The sequence below is a fragment of the Canis aureus genome, chromosome 4 (genome assembly GCF_053574225.1).
Source record: "Canis aureus isolate CA01 chromosome 4, VMU_Caureus_v.1.0, whole genome shotgun sequence".
NCBI lineage: Eukaryota > Metazoa > Chordata > Mammalia > Carnivora > Canidae > Canis > Canis aureus.
The window spans coordinates 74,379,475-74,391,521 of record NC_135614.1 but is presented as its reverse complement, the minus strand read 5'-3'; the positions used below and the strand labels follow the sequence as shown (position 1 = coordinate 74,391,521).

The 12,047-nt window shown below is 42.5% G+C and overlaps 1 protein-coding gene and 1 pseudogene across 6 annotated transcripts in view; both read right to left on the bottom strand.

The window, feature by feature from the left end:
• Positions 1-7,190: 7,190 nt before the first annotated feature.
• LOC144312993 (keratin, type I cytoskeletal 18 pseudogene) lies at positions 7,191-9,400 on the bottom strand (annotated as a pseudogene).
• Positions 9,401-9,545: 145 nt separating this feature from the next.
• LOC144312991 (UDP-glucuronosyltransferase 3A1-like) overlaps positions 9,546-12,047 on the bottom strand; it is a 35,104-nt gene continuing 32,602 nt past the window's right edge. For all 6 annotated transcript variants that reach the window (XM_077896220.1, XM_077896222.1, XM_077896224.1 and 3 more), the window contains 2 exons: positions 10,895-11,114; positions 9,546-10,046 (listed from right to left, as the gene is read on the bottom strand). In XM_077896220.1, coding sequence (XP_077752346.1) covers positions 9,770-10,046; positions 10,895-11,114 — 497 coding nt within the window. In that variant the 3' untranslated portion in view covers positions 9,546-9,769. The remainder of the gene's footprint in view (positions 10,047-10,894; positions 11,115-12,047) is intronic.

The following is a 12,047-nucleotide window of genomic DNA, read 5'->3' as shown; positions in this document are numbered from 1 at the left end:
TTTGTATTTAAATACAGATCTTATTTTATCCCAGTTCCCAGTTGTTTCCCATTAAGAAAAAGAAATCATTTTTTAAAATTAGAAGTGATATATGCACAGGTTTTTCATTCTGCCAAAAAATACCAAGGCCTAAAATAAAAAAAATCATAGTCCTCTGCAGTCCTACTTCACATTCTGGCAATTCCCCCATAACTCATGTGTAATAAAGTCTGACACCATTTCTGAAGTTAGAGTGATGACCGCTTTCAAGCTTCATCTCACCCTTAACCTTCTGTAACATATCTTGGCAGACAGAGTAGAAAGCCTCAACATGCCATCCTTTGTGTGAACAAGTGTTTCAAGCCAAGCAAGCCAGACCCAAGTAGGGGAATCCTCATCCACCCCACTCAGAAGCTTTCATAATTGGCATTTTGAGACAAAAGTATGGGTTTGGACTTTCAGTAGCCCTGGGTCATGTGTCTCACACAAATCCCTCTTCCGTATCAGCTTAGGTTGTGTTTCTGGATCCAGCATGAGCTGTAATTGACACTAGGCTAGGTAGAAGTCTGTAACCAATAGTTGTGTGTCTCCAGGACTGCCCCCATTATAGACAGTACTCTGGGCAAGACTGATTCAAGTTTACAAGCCCACAGAATGGTTGAAGAAGGGTAGTCACTATGTCATAGGATGAGATTCACACAAGTAAAAGTGAAGGTACACTACAACCCTAGAAAATGCCTCTGTTACTGCTGCTGATTATATTTCTGTAGCTAAAAGAAAACACTGATTAACAGAGTAATAAGGAAAAACACTGATGACACTCTCAAGGAGATATATTAAGGGGTTCATTCAAACTCAATCTCAGGTGTCTCAAAATCACCACTGAGGAAGCACCTCACCTTGATGATACTAATTGGGACATTCTGAAGAAGAAACTTATAAATATGAATAGGTTAGAATGGACACCCTCCCGAAAATACATCTAATAATCACCAAAGGAAAGAGGAAAGAGACGGACAAGGCAGGGTGGGAGAGCAGGAAAGAAATTGAAACAGAGTTCTCAGTTTTCATACACGTGGAATGTAAGATTACTTTTTTAAAAACTTTATAAGAGAAGAAAGGTACATATTGGCTTTTGTACCTCTAGATCAGCTTCTAAATACTTTTAACATCAGGTGAGATAAGCTAATGACAAACCATAATGGTCTTAATCAATCCTGAAGCAAGAATAACAGATATGTGAGAAGAATATACTAAATTTATCAAGGAAATTCTTGTACCTGAGGAGTAAAAAATATTAGAGAGAGGACATATTTGCATGCCTTGCCTTAACTACTGGGATTAAATATTCCATAGTCACAGTAGCCATTTTTTTACATTATCTCCTAGTGGCTGAAACCTGCTTTATAAACCCATATGGTTTGGTTGCTTTTACGTAACAAGTAGTTAATTAAAATAAAAATAAGTTTTGGCATTTACAGTCAGCTTGACAAAAGGGACCATTTGGATCTGTCCAACATATTAAAATTGTTAATACAACCCAATATATATTAAAACAGTGCCTTTAAGGATTTTAATAAGATTTAACCATTATATAAAACATATTAAGCAAAGAGTAATCATTTTCACTGGTTCTCTATTTAATAGCCTAATTTAGACTATTATTAAACCAGCAAATAACTAATGATATCTTGCAGTGGATTACTATAATACTCATACTAAGCCCTCCATTTCCAATATTATTGAAATTGCTGACTATATCTAAGTACTAATAGATACTTTGCAAGCAGATTTGGTAATATGTTCTGCCCAATTCTTACTTCAACGAACTGTCTGCTGCAGTGTCTCTTTTTTTTTTTTTTATTGGTGTTCAATTTACTAACATACAGAATAACACCCAGTGCCCGTCACCCATTCACTCCCACCCCCCACCCTCCTCCCCTTCTACCACCCCTAGTTCGTTTCCCAGAGTTAGCAGTCTTTACGTTCTGTCTCCCTTTCTGATATTTCCCACACATTTCTTCTCCCTTCCCTTATTTTCCCTTTCACTATTATTTATATTCCCCAAATGAATGAGAACATATAATGTTTGTCCTTCTCCGACTGACTTACTTCACTCAGCATAATACCCTCCAGTTCCATCCACGTTGAAGCAAATGGTGGGTATTTGTCATTTCTAATAGCTGAGTAATATTCCATTGTATACATAAACCACATCTTCTTTATCCATTCATCTTTCGTTGGACACCGAGGCTCCTTCCACAGTTTGGCTATCGTGGCCATTGCTGCTATAAACATCGGGGTGCAGGTGTCCCGGCGTTTCATTGAATTTGTATCTTTGGGGTAAATCCCCAACAGTGCAATTGCTGGGTCGTAGGGCAGGTCTATTTTTAACTGTTTGAGGAACCTCCACACAGTTTTCCAGAGTGGCTGCACCAGTTCACAGTTCCACCAACAGTGTAAGAGGGTTCCCTTTTCTCCGCATCCTCTCCAACATTTGTTGTTTCCTGCCTTGTTAATTTTCCCCATTCTCACTGGTGTGAGGTGGTATCTCATTGTAGTTTTCATTTGTATTTCCCTGATGGCAAGTGATGCAGAGCATTTTCTCATATGCATGTTGGCCATGTCTATGTCTTCCTCTGTGAGATTTCTGTTCATGTCTTTTGCCCATTTCATGATTGGATTGTTTGTTTCTTTGGTGTTGAGTTTAATAAGTTCTTTATAGATCTTGGAAACTAGCCCTTTATCTGATATGTCATTTGGAAATATCTTCTCCCATTCTGTAGGTTGTCTTTGAGTTTTGTTGACTGTATCCTTTGCTGTGCAAAAGCTTCTTATCTTGATGAAGTCCCAATAGTTCATTTTTGCTTTTGTTTCTTTTGCCTTCGTGGATGTATCTTGCAAGAAGTTACTATGGCCGAGTTCAAAAAGGGTGTTGCCTGTGTTCTTCTCTAGGATTTTGATGGAATCTTGTCTCACATTTAGATCTTTCATCCATTTTGAGTTTATCTTTGTGTATGGTGAAAGAGAGTGGTCTAGTTTCATTCTTCTGCATGTGGATGTCCACTTTTCCCAGCACCATTTATTGAAGAGACTGTCTTTCTTCCAATGGATAGTCTTTCCTCCTTTATCGAATATTAGTTGCCCATAAAGTTCAGGGTCCACTTCTGGATTCTCTATTCTGTTCCACTGATCTATGTGTCTGTTTTTGTGCCAGTACCACACTGTCTTGATGACCACAGCTTTGTAGTACAACCTGAAATCTGGCATTGTGATGCCCCCAGATATGGTTTTCTTTTTTAAAATTCCCCTGGCTATTCGGGGTCTTTTCTGATTCCACACAAATCTTAAAATAATTTGTTCTAACTCTCTGAAGAAAGTCCATGGTATTTTGATAGGGATTGCATTAAACGTGTATATTGCCCTGGGTAACATTGACATTTTCACAATATTAATTCTGCCAATCCAGGAGCATGGAATATTTTTCCATCTCTTTGTGCCTTCCTCGATTTCTTTCAGAAGTGTTCTATAGTTTTTAGGGTATAGATCCTTTACCTCTTTGGTTAGGCTTATTCCTAGGTATCTTATGCTTTTGGGTGCAATTGTAAATGGCATTGGCTCCTTAATTTCTCTTTCTTCAGTCTCATTGTTAGTGTATAGAAATGCCACTGATTTCTGGGCATCGATTTTGTATCCTGCCACGCTACTAAATTGCTGTAGGAGTTCTAGCAATCTTGGGGTGGAGGCTTTGGGTTTTCTATGTAGAGTATCATGTCATCGGCGAAGAGGGAGAGTTTGACTTCTTCTTTGCCAATTTGAATGCCTTTAATGTCTTTTTGTTGTCTGATTGCTGAGGCTAGGACTTCCAGTACTATGTTGAACAGCAGTGGTGAGAGTGGACATCCCTGTCTTGTTCCTGATCTTAGGGGAAAGGCTCCCAGTGCTTCCCCATTGAGAATGATATTTGCTGTGGGCTTTTTGTAGATGGCTTTTAAGATGTTGAGGAATGTTCCCTCTATCCCTACACTCTGAAGAGTTTTGATCAGGAATGGATGCTGTATTTTGTCAAATGCTTTCTCTGCATCTGAGAGGATCATATGGTTCCACCTCCTTTTTAAAAAAGACTTTATTTATTCATTCATGAGAGACACACAGAGAGAAGTAGAGACACAGAGGGAGACGACACTTCCCTGTGGGGAATGTGATGTGAGACTCAATCCCAGTATCCAAGATCATATCATGAGCCAGAGGCAGACACCCAACCACTGAGCCTCCCAGGAGTCCCTAAATTTTCTTACCTTCTAACTGCTCCTTTGACCTCATACTGCCATCCCCATACCCCATATCCCAGGTACCTGCTTAAATCTCTGCTAGCTCTCCCATCTCAAGATCCCAGAAGCTGATTCCCAATGGGAAATGCCTACACTTATTGCTCAGAGTTTCTTCAGAAATTAACTTGCTGATAACAAATGCTGGTGTCCCCTAAGTGTTAAACCCCTCTGGAGGGCCAGATCTTGACCTGATGCTCTGAACCTCTACAGATTCAGATCTGTAGATTGACTTTTAGAGGTTCAGAGCATCAGTGGGCACGAGGAAATTCTAGTCTTATAAATGTTTGAAACTATTCTTTAGAAAGATCTTTATAGTCCTCTATATGTGATGAATGTTATATTTTTCTCCCACTTTTCATTTGTGTTTTGACTGTACTTCTGGTGATGCAGCCATGAAGAAATTTTTAATATTATCCAGTTCGTTTACTTAGTTAGCTTTTCTTTGTAATATCAAGATTGTTGATTCATATTTAGGAAGTCTTTCCATACATACAAGTTCTGGAGAAATTCACCTCTTTTTTTTTTTAAGACCCAGTATGTTGTCATTTTTTACATGAAATCTCTGATGTTTTTAGAGTGCACTTTTCGATATGGTGTGAGATATGGATCCAATAGTGTCCTTTTCATAAACAACTATCCAATCATCCCAACCCTGTTTGTAGGAGCCACCATGCTAGATGCTGTAACAAGAAGATAAATAGAACCCAATCCCTTGCATTTAGGGTCTTATGGCTTCTAAATAGAGATATATATATATATTAACAAATAATTTCAGTATAGTAAGAACAATATTTCAAAGAGGATGCAGTGAGTTCAGTTGTGGGTATGGTGGTTAGGTCTAGCCACACTAATGTGTCCATTAGTGGGTATTGAAGAACATATAATTTTTTGTTACAACAAGAGCAGAATGGACTTCTGAGAGATGACACAACATGGCAAAAGACACAGAGTTACAAAACAGAACAATGTGTCGGGGTGAGTGACAAAGACTCCATCCTTTGCCAAATTTTAATCAGGATCCTCTGAAACCTCTTCTAGACTAGGTTTCAGCCACTGCCTGCTGTCCTGGTCTTGGCTAGCTGAGCCCACTTATATCAAAGAATCCTACTAAGTTAGTTTATGGAGACTTCCTCCACCGTTGATAACTGATCACTGTTATCTTCCTGTAACAAAAATGTCTTTAACTTTAATAACTAATTAAGTTGCTCTAGTAATGGGCCATTGGCAAAGTTTCTCTCTTTGACCAAACTGTAATGAATATCCTGTGAGCGTCTTCTCAACGAGTCCCTGATTTTTGGAACAGCATGTTCATCTCTACATTATCTGGTTTAGCAAGAACCTAAGTCCATTTAAATAGACTCCCACTCTTCATATCTGGTCACTCTCTATAGCTAATGAGTTCCCTTATCGTCTACCATTCCCCAGGTGAGGTCTGATCATGCTAGCCTGCCTCTCAGCAAGGATCTTGTTAGGTAGGGTTAGCTAGACTCACACCTTACTGATGATATTTCTTCATAGTAACTTTCCATCCACTGTCCCCCACTCAGCAGCTTGGCTAACATTTCCACTTTTCATTGTTGTATTCAGAATTGAGCCCAATCTCTCTCCCCTGTTGCAGTAGTCCCTACATCTCTCATGGTACTCCTCCCCTTAAGTAGTCTTTCTTATCATCTCAAAAAAGAGCCATTCAATAATTGATCTTTAATACCCCCTTATTCTGCTTATTGGCTATGAATCCTCACCTGTCCTTGCCGCACTTGGAGTTGAATTCAGTTTCTCTTCCCTGCTGCAATAGTCTTGAACAAAGTCTTCTGTGCCGGGTTTCACAAATGTCCACATAATTTCCTTTTAACAGGTTTAGTGTACGTGGGAAATGGGCAAGGGGAGGGTAGCTGACAGTTTTCCTACCGTGGTAACCAGAAAGAAGTCACAGAAGCCTTGTATTCCAAATGCACTGGGAGCCACAAAAGATTTTAAATAGGGAGTGATGAGATCAGATCTCCATGTCATCTTGGAGTGATGTCAAGGAGGATGCTTCATGGGAACACATTAGAGGCATCATTCTTCATAGTGCCCTGGCTGCTCTTAATCTGATTTCAGCAATGGAAGTGGACCTGAGGAAGGACCTGCCACAAAAGTAACCTCACAAATTACCAGATGTTAGGTGAGAATAGCATGCTTGGTATGGGAGGGAGGAAGTTCCCAGCCAGGAAGCCTCATCCTTTAAGCCCTGAGTTGGTCATTGGGGAAAATATATCCCAACAACACAAGAAACTGTCACATCTTCCTTGAAGGACAATTGCCACAGATCATTTCAAGTAGTTTCAAAAGAATTACAAAAATAAAACCGTACTTCATACAAATGCACAGTCTCATACCTCAAGGACACCCATTTCTATATGTGACATGTTCCTGATTGTGATAACATTCTTACAATATCAGATTCACAAAATGGGTAGATACAAGACACCCGGTCTGGCAGACTTCTAAGAAAATATTTTGTTAGAATTAGCAAGTGAGTGGACCTTCTCTGTATCAATATATTTGATAGCAGCTCTTTCACTTTTTTAACTTTAAATGTTATAGGATCTGTTTCCCAAACCCAAAATTATGCAATCAAAAACTATGGTCCTCCTAGGGCCACTCCATATATCTAACATTTCCTTCTCTCAATTTTTAGCCCATGAGATAATATATATTTGAAAAATTTAAGGAGAAAATTCATTTAAGAAGGAAAATCAATTATGAGAAAATAATCATTTGAAGATGAAATATTTCATGAAAATCCTATACCAGAAAGGCAATATTTAAGAAGAATTTAGGAAGAGAGAACAATTTTTTTTGACCTCTGAACCTTTTATTCCTCAAAGGGTATCCTGTTTTGCTGCTTTAATGCCTCAGAATTTTCTTGTTGTTGGTCTCAGACACTGCCTTGCCATCCATGATCTTGCGGGTGGTGGTCTTCTGGATGGTCTGCAAGGAGTTGCTGTTGTCCAGGATGTCAGTAAGACTGAAGTCCTCCCCATCTTCCAACAGGTGATGGTAGGTGGCAATCTCAGCCTCCAGGTTGATCTTGACATTCAGCAGAGCCTCATACCCCTGGGCCTGGTGCTGCCCCTCTGCCTGGGTCTGGGAAAGCTCTGACTCCAGCTGCAGCAGGACCCCATTGAGCTGCTCCATCTGCATTGTGTAGCGGGTCTCAACCTCCCTCAGGCTGTTCTCCAAGCTGGCCTTCAGATTTCTCATTGAGTCCAGGTTGATCTCCAAGGACTGGGCGGTACGTCTCAGCTCTGTGAGGGTCATCTCAGCTTCTCCTATCTCAGAGGTCTGTATGGTGACCACTGTGGTGCTCTACTCGATCTGCTGGGACCGGTACTTGTCTAGCTCCTTCCAGTTCTTCTGAGCCAGCTCGTCATACTGGGCCCAGATATCTGCCATGATCTTGCTGAGGTCCTGAGATTTGGAGGCATCCAACTCCACCATCAACTCAGAGTTGACAATATGGTTTTGTAGACCCTTTACTTCCTCCTTATGGTTCTTCTTCATGAAGAGCAGCTCCTCCTTGAGAGCCTCGATCTCTGTCTCTAGCTGTAGCCAAGTGACATTGGTGTCATCAATGACCTTGAGAAGCCCATGGATGTCACTCTCCACAGACTGGCGCATGGCCAGCTCCATCACCTACTTGACTCGGAAGTCATCAGCAGCAAGCCAGGCATTGTCAATCTGCAGAACAATGTGGGCATTGTCCACAGCACTTGCAAAGATCTGAGCACTCAGGTCCTCGAAGATCTTGCCCCCAGTCTCTGACCTGGGGTCCCTTCTTCTCTAGGTGTTCCCGGATTTTCATCTCCAGTCTCTGATTATCAGCCTCTAGGCTCCTCACCCTCTCCAGGTAGGAGGTCAAGCAGTCATTCAGGACTTGCACGATGCCCCCTCTGCCCACCAGACCCCTGGCCATCCCCGTGGTGGGGCCCCAGACTCCCAGCCGCCCCAGAAGCTGGTGGAATAGGATACAGAGATCTGGGAGCCCAAGCACCCCGTGCTTGCATAGATGCTGACTGCGCTGCTGCTAATCGGCCAGATCCAGTGGCTGGGCACCTGCATGGAGCCCAGGGACCAGTGGAAGAGAAGGTAGAGCAGGTGGTGAAGCTCATGCTGCTCGGAGAGCAAGAGGGTGACTCGGGAGGCCAGGACTCAGGCTCGGGCCAAATTTTTTAATTATATGTATTTTATACAAACATAGAGAAGGAGGGAAGAAGGGAGACAAGACATGACAAAGCCACCAAACCACCACTCCATTGCCTGAATCTACCTTTGTCAATGAAAAGAAAAAACAACCAAACACAGACCCTGGTAGTCAAGCCACACATTTTCTGGTTTATGTTCCTAGGAAATGAATATAATTCCTAAGGATTTACCACATAGAGGGTAGCATATTTAGGTGGCATATCTGTGGGGCAGACGGATAGTTCCTAAATCAACAAAGTCCTGGGAACTGCCATACTCACTGGACCGGAGCCCCAGAGCCTCATGTGGAGGTCTGGGATCTGCACTCGAGGTCTCTCCATGACTACATTTTCAAGAGAGGGAATCCTGAGGAGGTAATTATGAAAAGTGAAAACCACAGCTTTGACTGTGGCCAAAAAGCAGGCTTCAGGCCTGGGCAGCAAAGGATGTGCCCTACACAGGAGGGACTTGGGATAGAGACCACAGATGGAATCCTGAGAGGGTCATCCCTGTCCAAGTAGGACAGAGACCAGAGTTCCTGAGCTTGGACATGAGGTGAGAAGAAGGTTCAAGAGGAAGGTCCAACATAGAACAACTGGCCAATATGTTCTGTCCTATCATGAAGTATGAGGATGGAGAAAGGGCAGAGAGAATAACAAGTGTCAGGCATGCCGGATGCAATAAGCAGGGTTCCGTGTCTAGGGACAGGGACTGGAAAGGAAGCTGGGGCTGTCTGTGAAGGTTTGGGTAAGAATGAGGGGTCCATTCTTGGACCTGACTTGATGAGGGGCAAGTCAGGAAGCCAAGATCAAATTTGTAGACACTGAAAGTAGAACTGGGATGGCCAGGAGCTTCTGGGGCTGGTGGAGGGTGGGCAGGGATATGGGAAATTACTGTTTGATCAAACATGGCCTTTTAGTTGAGGAGGTAGAAACAGTTCTGGGATGGGTGGTGGTGATGTTCATAGGACAATGTCAATGTGCTCAATGCCATGGACTCTACACTAAGTGGTTAAAACAGTAAATTTTATGTAATACACACTTAAACACAATTTAAAAGAAGAATCCCAAGAGTATTTCACAAGAATTTCTAAACAGAGGCAGAAAATAGTGAAGAGCAATTTGAGTGCCACCCTCAAGTGCCAATACGGAGACGAAAACGAGGGGTCCTGTGCTGGGGAAAGCCATCTACGACCAGTGGCTCCCCAAACACCTGTCAAGGCTGAACCTCCATCAGGCCTTCTTCTGCTTCCTGGTCCCACACAGCCACCTGGCCACCATGCCCAGCAGCTTCCCACAGAGCCACAGGGTGCCCAGGGTGACCACCAGCAGGAACAAGATGACGTCCAGCAGGTACTGCTCATGCCATGGCTGCTGCAAGGCATAGGGCTTGAGGTGTGCTGCACCCCCTGTCTGGAGGATGTGGTCGATCCAGCCCACCAGCCTCTGGGCAGGGGTCAGGGGGTGAGAGCTCCTGATGATGCTGGCAGCCACGGCTGCTGACTTGTACCTGTTGGCAGAGACGGGGGTGGGGCATTACTCATGTGACCTCAGAAGTCTTAAAGACCTGCATCTCACACACACTTTCATCCAAATGCACAAAAGACTCAGTTTGAAGGAAAAGTTCTTGGCCTGGCCCTGCCACAGTCTAGGTGGGTCCCACTGAAAAGTTCTAACTGGTCCCTCCATGGGGTGTGGCCCTGTGCTACAGGGAACACAAAGGAAATAAGAGACACACCTGGCCATCCAGGGGAGCTTACACTCGACTTTCTAGTATAAGGGACACACAATAAATTCAAACAGAATGAAATGGGGTGGTTACTGATCATGAGAAGTGTTAAGACAGAAAAATTAATTATGATTGAGGAGGCTGGAGAATAAGGTATTTAGGACTGTCACACAAAGACCTCCTGCCTCTCTGAGGAGAGGACATTGGCAATAAGTGTAGCTATCATGAAGGAGCCAGCCCTGTGAAAAGAAGGGAAGGATATATCCTAGGGAGCATCAGTGACAAAGTGCCTGAGGCAGGAAACACTGGAGGACAAGAAGGTGACCTCCTTCCTCAGTGTAATTCCAGTATACACACCCCCAAAATCTATGACTTCTCACATACCCTATGTATTTAGGGTCAGGGTCTTCACAACCCTTAAGATAGAAAACTAGTCTCAGCATCTAACTTAAATTGCCTACTCTTGCTCTTAGAGGAAATAGGTTAACTGTTAGCATCACACACACGTATAATTCTGTGTCTTGAAAGTTTCAGCTTTTGTTGCAAAAAAAAAAAAATGCCACACAGTGCCCTTTGTGTTTGATATCTTCATTTAGCCTAAATGACCACAAGCCCAAAGAGTTCCAGACCTCTTGTCTTCTATAACTTGCTTCATCTTCAGAGCCAATGTCTCTGCCTTGATCTGCTGTAGCTGGATAGAGACACCAAACTTTTTGGCCTCTACTCGGACAAGGTTTTCAGGCTGGTCTCCAAGGACAGGAATCCCTACCATGGGCACACCATGTTGGATGGCTTCCATTATGCTATTCATCCCACCATGCGTGACAAAAAGACGGATGCGTGGGTGAGCTGTTGCAAATCAGGAACAGAACAGAATATTTCATGGTGAAAACTTTCAGAACACCAAGGAGAAAGCATCAGTGTAGAAGAAAATATCAAGCATTTCAAGGTATGTTGGAGAAACTGGATTTACTGATTTAGCTTTTGACACACCCAAGAGTGCATATTCCAAGGTACAAAATACTGGCCTCGTCTCTGTGTAGAGATTCCTCTAAATCAATACATCTAAAACTAAGAACCCAGGTACAATTGCTGAGAACAATAATAAGCACAACATTTTCCTCCATCCCTTGTCTTCCATCCATCCTTGTCTTTCAACCCTTTTTCTTTTCTTCTCTATTGTCTCCCTATTATCTTTCCCAGTGTCACTCTTTCTGTTTCCACTCTTATTTTCTATCTCTGTCTCTCCTTCTCTGTCCCTGTCTCTCATTCTCCAGGTCTCTCACCCTCTAGGTCTCATGCGCTTTCCTTCACTAACCTTTTGCTTCCCTCTTATCTAAAGTCTTAACACTTTCGCTGACACCACATCTCATATGACATTCATCAAATTTATACTATATCTGCTTTCTCCTCGATTTCATAAGAAACTCTCTAAAATAGGCAATGATGGGCCACTCATCTCAGCATTTCCAGCTCCTGTGTGCTCACCCCACTCTTATTTAGAGAAAACTAAAACAAGTGCTGATAATGAAGAGTTCACCTCAAACACTGCCTCTCAATGGTGATGCGCATCAGAATCCATTTGTATTTCTCTGAAAATCACAATTCTTTTCCCTACATCATGCCCTGTGAATATATGTGCAGAGTCATCTATCTTAATTTCCCAATATATTAGTGAACTACAACACTGGGGACTAATCTCTGATGTAAACAGTGGTTGTGGCCCTGAGGGGCTTCAGAAGTAGCACACAGCAATGACAACAATGGGGTGTAAGGATCCCT